Here is a 5,541-nt window from a genome sequence, read left to right as displayed (position 1 = left end):
AAACAGAAGAAGAAACAAATTAAAGCCATCTACACACCTTAAATTCACGTTGGCTACTAATTTTTGCCCTTGTAGCTAAATTGAGGGCGCCAATATTTAGCAACGATTTTTCGATTTCGTCGATATTCCGTCGCTATATTATATACTAACTATTTTTTGGCTTTTTTGGCAACGAAACTATTATTCCGTAGCAATCCGTCGCTAAACAACTTTTTGAGGATTGGGTCCTTTTTACGATAAGATACAAATTGCCCAATAATTGAGTAATGTTCGGACTGTGTCATATCTACAATAATATAAAAATACAGTTCAATTGACTAATTTATGTTTCTCAGCAAAAAGGATGGGCCTTTTCTATTTCCAAGAAATGTCAACTCCAAATAACACTCGTGGTTCTACAGGAACCACTAACGAAAATAATTAATATGCATTTAGGAAGGAAAGATAATATCTTTATAAGAAAAACTTCTTTCATGATATTTTCTTCACTTTCTCCTCCAATCAAGCAAATCATGTTAAAGTACCATTATCTCGTTCATCTTAATTATTAACTATATATATATCTTCCTTTTTCTTTCTTCTTCATTCACAAAGAAAACATTCAGTAGTTGCAGTTTGATTCAATGGCTTCATCAAGCAGCCTTCAACCTGATGGTATGCATCTCTCTCTCTCTCAGACTCTCTCGAGACATGCACAGCGGCAGAGTTATATAGAGTCAAAATAGTCCAACCGAATCCCTTTCGCTAAAATATACTCCCTCCGTTTCAATTTATGTGAACCTATTTCCTTTTTGGTCCGTGCCAAAAAGAATGACCTCTTTCCTTATTTGGAAACAATTTACCTTTATGCAATGATTTATAGCCAAACAAAATATATGTGTCTCATTATACACCACAAATTCAAAAGTCTTCTTTCTTTTCTTAAACTCTGTGCCCAGTCAAATAAGTTCACATAAATTGAAACGGAGGGAGTATATTATAGCGTGCAAAATAGGAATAGTAATAAGTTTTTTTATTTTTTATTATGGACATATAAACTGTTGAATCTCTTTGACATAAACGAAGATTCTAGTATAAAGACTGTGTGAGTTCAAAAATCATTTTAAGTCAAATGTTCAAATACAAAAGTGTGCCTTTTTACAACAACAACAACAACTCAGTATAATTCCACTTAGTGGAGTATATAATCCCACTTAGTTGGGTCTGGGGAGGGTAAGTGTGTACGCAGACCTTACCCCTACCCTGGGGTAGAGAGGCTGTTTCCAAATAGACCCCGGCATCCTTCCCTCCAAGAACTTCCCACCTTGCTCTTGGGGAGACTCGAATTCACAATCTCTTGATTAGAAGTGGAGGTTGCTTGCCATCAGAACCCCTCTTGTCTTAAAAGTGTGCCTTTTTGGTATTGAGAAAACATATGCATGTGCCTGCAGGGATGGGAAATCATGACCAGCTTACTCCTTTAGAAAAACATGTAATGTTCTTTGATATCAACAAAGATGGAATAATATACCCTTGGGAAACATATCTAGGTGTGCACTTTTTCTCTATTTTTTTTAATTATTATTTATGGTAAATTTGATAGTTTCCTTTAATTTTCTTTCTAATTATTTTTTTTTCTTTCACGAATTTTCTTACTATATTTATGATTTATCATCTGTTCAGGTTTCAGAAAACTGGGACGTAATATTTTCCGCTCACTTTTGGCTGCTGTTCTCATTCATCTTGTTCTCAGTCACAAGACTCGACCGGTAATTCGAATCTCTCTCTATCTCTATGCATTTATTGTTCGTAGTCTAGATTCTAACTAGTCCTCATTATATGACATTACTTTCTTCTTCCCATTTTATGTAATACTCCAATGTAGGGTGGCAAACGGACGGGACGGGTCGAAAACGGGTAATGAAAAAACGGATAAATTATTCGATCTGATCCGATCCATATTTAATATGGATAAAAAACGGGTTAACCGACGGATAATATGAGTAACCATCTTATCCATGACTTCATGAATATGATCACTTTTGGGAGAATTCCTAGTCTCTCAAACTTGAGGAACCCCAGTTTGAGATTTTATAAATGTAAAAGTTAAACGCGTTAGTTATTCATTTTCTAAATGAATAATATGGTTCTTATTCATATTTGATCCGTTTTTAAAAAGTTTATTATCTAACCCATTTTTTAGTAGATAATATGGATGGTTAACTGTTTTTTTTAACTATTTTTCCACCTCTACTCCAAATTTATTTGGCACCAAACTTAAGAAAAAAAAAGAAGATTTTTTGAATTAAAATAAGATATATGTAATTGTGTGATATAAACCATCTCGTTAAGAGTAAAATATCAAATTTAAATGAAATTATTTTAAATATAAAAAATGTTCATCTTTTTGGAAATGTGTCATAAAAATAGACATTTGCCCCAATTTATATGATAATTTTCACTTTCGAAATTTAAACTTCTTAATTTTGATCATGGACATCGTATTTTTAAATTTTTAAAAATAAAATTTATCTATTTAAAAATTACGTAAAAAGTGTTGTAAGTTACATTAATTAATAATTTAAAATATTTAAAAAGTATATAAAAATTATGATCAAAAGAATAATTCGTTTGACTTTCGAAATTCAAACACCTTTAGGAAAAATTGGGACAGAGGAAGTTTAATTACTGAGTTTGATGGTGGAATACAATAGAGAAAGGTTAAATTAAAATCAGTCATGCAAGTACATATAAACATGCAGATGAATTAAATATTTATCACCATGTTCTATTTGCTATGACATAAGTAATTTTCAATGACGACAAACAATCTCTTTGATCTCTTGTCAGTATTTAGATGGAATAAAATGATATTATTTGTGTAGTGGCACTTGCTATGTTATTATTAATTGAACGTGGGGTACCGATGCACACAAATAAGAGAGGATGACATATATATAGAATAATGCGAATAAGTTGGGGAGGGAGTCAGCGTATTATGACATAGTTAACTAAAAAAGTAAATTTTTTATAATAGCTTAATTTATACATAAGATGATCATACATCACAATATAATACGAGATAATACATATTTGTGATAACAATATTTTAAAGTGCTCTTGATTATGGGTGGTAAGAATATGGATTTGGGTGGAACTAGACCTCCAGCTTTCTGTTTGCGCATTATTACTATAGACTTGATATAACATCGACCGAAATATAAGCTAGCTATATTTGCCCTTCTATTTTAATTCTTCTAAATTAAAAAGAAAAACAGGTCAACAAATTGGGGGATTAGATTGTCTAGATTAGAGCTGGTGACAGAGGTAGACATGCAATGAATAGAGTTATATGATTGACTTTAATATTCTACGGCTAGTTGTTTCTAGCTAGTTTTTTTTTGTTCCTCAATTGCAATGCTAACACAACCACGGCGGGCGGCCGCTTGAGTTTTCTTTTCTTGATTTTTTCTTCTTCTTTTTTTTCCCCGATTTCCTACTCGGTGGTACTCGCATTGCATGAGGTCTTACTAAATTTGGATTTATCTAGGAAAGTCTCATATTAAGAGTAAAATATTCCTTAACAAAGACTACTTCATACTCAGGACTAGAATCGAAAAACTCTAATCAAGAATAAAGAAATACTTATCATTTCATCACAATCTTTGTTGGTTCTTTTGTTGAGTTTCCATAGAATACAAACAAAATCATAAAAAGAAGAAACTCTTATGAATTCCAAATCCAATCTAATTTAGGTCGTAAGGATGACGAGGACAAGCAAGCTAATATATATATATATATATTTGTATTTTTCGGAAAAAAAGATTCACTGCTATGGCCCGAAATTTACCAGCCAAGTTCTCATTTAATTTATTTGTTTTGATCATAGGGAAAATGGCCGTCTCTACTGTTTCCCATTTTGATTAAAAACATCAAATATGGAAAGCATGGCAGTGATTCTGATGCTTATGATGCTGAAGGAAGGTAAAGCTGAAATAATTTGTGTATTGTAACTAAAAATATGTGACTCGTCTATTTAAGTACAAACTGTAATTTTTTCACAAAATGAATAGTTAGTGACAGAATTCTCTTTCATAGACAATAATTTAATGGTCATAGATCACATTTGTTGTAAGCTTTGTATAAGATACAGTTAATATTCGATTATATTTTTGAATGTTTTTGAAGATTTGTGCCAGAGAAGTTTGAGGAGATCTTCAAGAAGTATGCTCATAAAAATGCAAATTCATTAACAGCTGACGAAGTGAACGAGTTGCTCAAGAAAAATAGAGAACCTAAATACTACTTTGGATGGTGCTGTTTATATTTCTTTTTGTTTTTCTTTGAAGTGATATATATTTTCTAATATCATATTTTTTATTGGCGTAGGCTTAATGCTACAACAGATTGGAGGCTCCTATATGATTTGGCGAAAAACAAGAATGGTGAATTGACGAAAGAAGCGGTACGAGCTGTTTATGATGGAAGCCTTTTTGAACAAATGACAATGGCAAGAGAGAATGCTTCTAAGAAGTCAAGCTAGTTTGATATTGCACAAACTGAACAGTTAATGATGTTTGTTATTCTTGTTTGATATTTCGATACTTCACTCAACTCCTAAGTTAATTTTATCTTCATCTTTCATGTTATTGTATTGCTGTACAAAAACGAACAACAAAGTTATTGCCCTTATTATTCCTATTGTCTTTCTGTTTAATACAGTGACCATTGTATTCTTATTACCTCATTCGTCTTGCAAGTTTATCTCATCCATTAGAGTTTGGGTGTGCTTTTATACCATAAAAAGGATAACAAAGGAGGGGTCTAAGCCCGGCAGTACTCTATTATAAGAGAGGGCTGAGAAATTCAACCTTGCCAAAATGATTAAGGGATGACTGGTTATGCTAGGATGGTGTGGGGTCCATCCCCATAAATGAAAGAAAGAAAAAGAAGGAAAGGGGTTCATCCCCATAAATGAAAGAAAGAAAACGAAGGAAAAGTGGGTAAAATGTCAAATATAATAGACTTCTTAGAGGCTATAGAAGGAGAGCTTCGATTTCCATTTCTACGTACCAACAGAGAGAAAGAAAGAGTGAGGTTTCACAGGGTATAAAAAATGGAAAAGGGTCATATATGTCCCTCTATTGGGTAAAATAAGCTAGATCCGTCCTCTGTTATATTATTTGATCAAAATTGTCCCTATCGTTCAAGTCTATTGTTCAAAATACCCCTCTACATTTCAAAGAGAATATTAAGAAGATTTTTCATCAATTCAAACAAATAAAAACTTCAAAATATTTGGTTTAAATGGTGGAAAATGTTGCAGAATATGGAAGTGCTGATAAGAATGGGGAAATTCACTGGTATAACAAAATTAGCTATCCAAGCAGATGCAACCAAGTATGTGCCAATTTCAAAGTGCCGGCCTGTTTCAACATAATTAATAATTGACACTCCTGAAATTATAAAAAAGTAGGTCACAACAAGAAAATGGGCATGAGTGCATGAAGATTCTTGCCTTTGATGAAGCGGACCACACGTTTGCAGAGATATTGATTCTCT

At 32.5% G+C, this 5,541-nt stretch overlaps 1 protein-coding gene across 2 annotated transcripts; it reads left to right on the top strand.

Annotated features, from left to right (window-relative positions):
- Positions 1-457: 457 nt before the first annotated feature.
- LOC104215728 (probable peroxygenase 5) lies at positions 458-4,696 on the top strand. 2 transcript variants are annotated; one of them, XM_070165707.1, is made up of 6 exons: positions 493-654; positions 1,431-1,529; positions 1,663-1,748; positions 3,869-3,963; positions 4,168-4,293; positions 4,369-4,696. In XM_070165707.1, exons 1-6 carry the CDS (start codon positions 624-626, stop codon positions 4,520-4,522), a joined length of 591 nt encoding a protein of 196 aa, XP_070021808.1. In that variant the 5' UTR covers positions 493-623; the 3' UTR covers positions 4,523-4,696. The 2 variants fall into 2 exon arrangements, with proteins under 2 accessions (XP_070021809.1, XP_070021808.1); XM_070165708.1 differs by lacking the exon at positions 1,431-1,529 and having other exon boundaries at positions 458-654.
- Positions 4,697-5,541: the final 845 nt, after the last annotated feature.

Source organism: Nicotiana sylvestris, unplaced genomic scaffold (genome assembly GCF_000393655.2).
Source record: "Nicotiana sylvestris unplaced genomic scaffold, ASM39365v2 Un00079, whole genome shotgun sequence".
NCBI lineage: Eukaryota > Viridiplantae > Streptophyta > Magnoliopsida > Solanales > Solanaceae > Nicotiana > Nicotiana sylvestris.
Note: the sequence above shows the minus strand (reverse complement) of the source record. Positions and strands in the feature narration are given on the sequence as shown.

Bases quoted from the DNA above. Each gene is read 5' to 3' on its own strand.
- LOC104215728 (XM_070165707.1), top strand. From the start codon at position 624: ATGGCTTCATCAAGCAGCCTTCAACCTGATG. The intron at 1,530-1,662 runs GTGTGCACTTTT...TCATCTGTTCAG, and splicing joins CCCTTGGGAAACATATCTAG to GTTTCAGAAAACTGGGACGT. The intron at 3,964-4,167 runs GTAAAGCTGAAA...ATGTTTTTGAAG, and splicing joins GCTTATGATGCTGAAGGAAG to ATTTGTGCCAGAGAAGTTTG.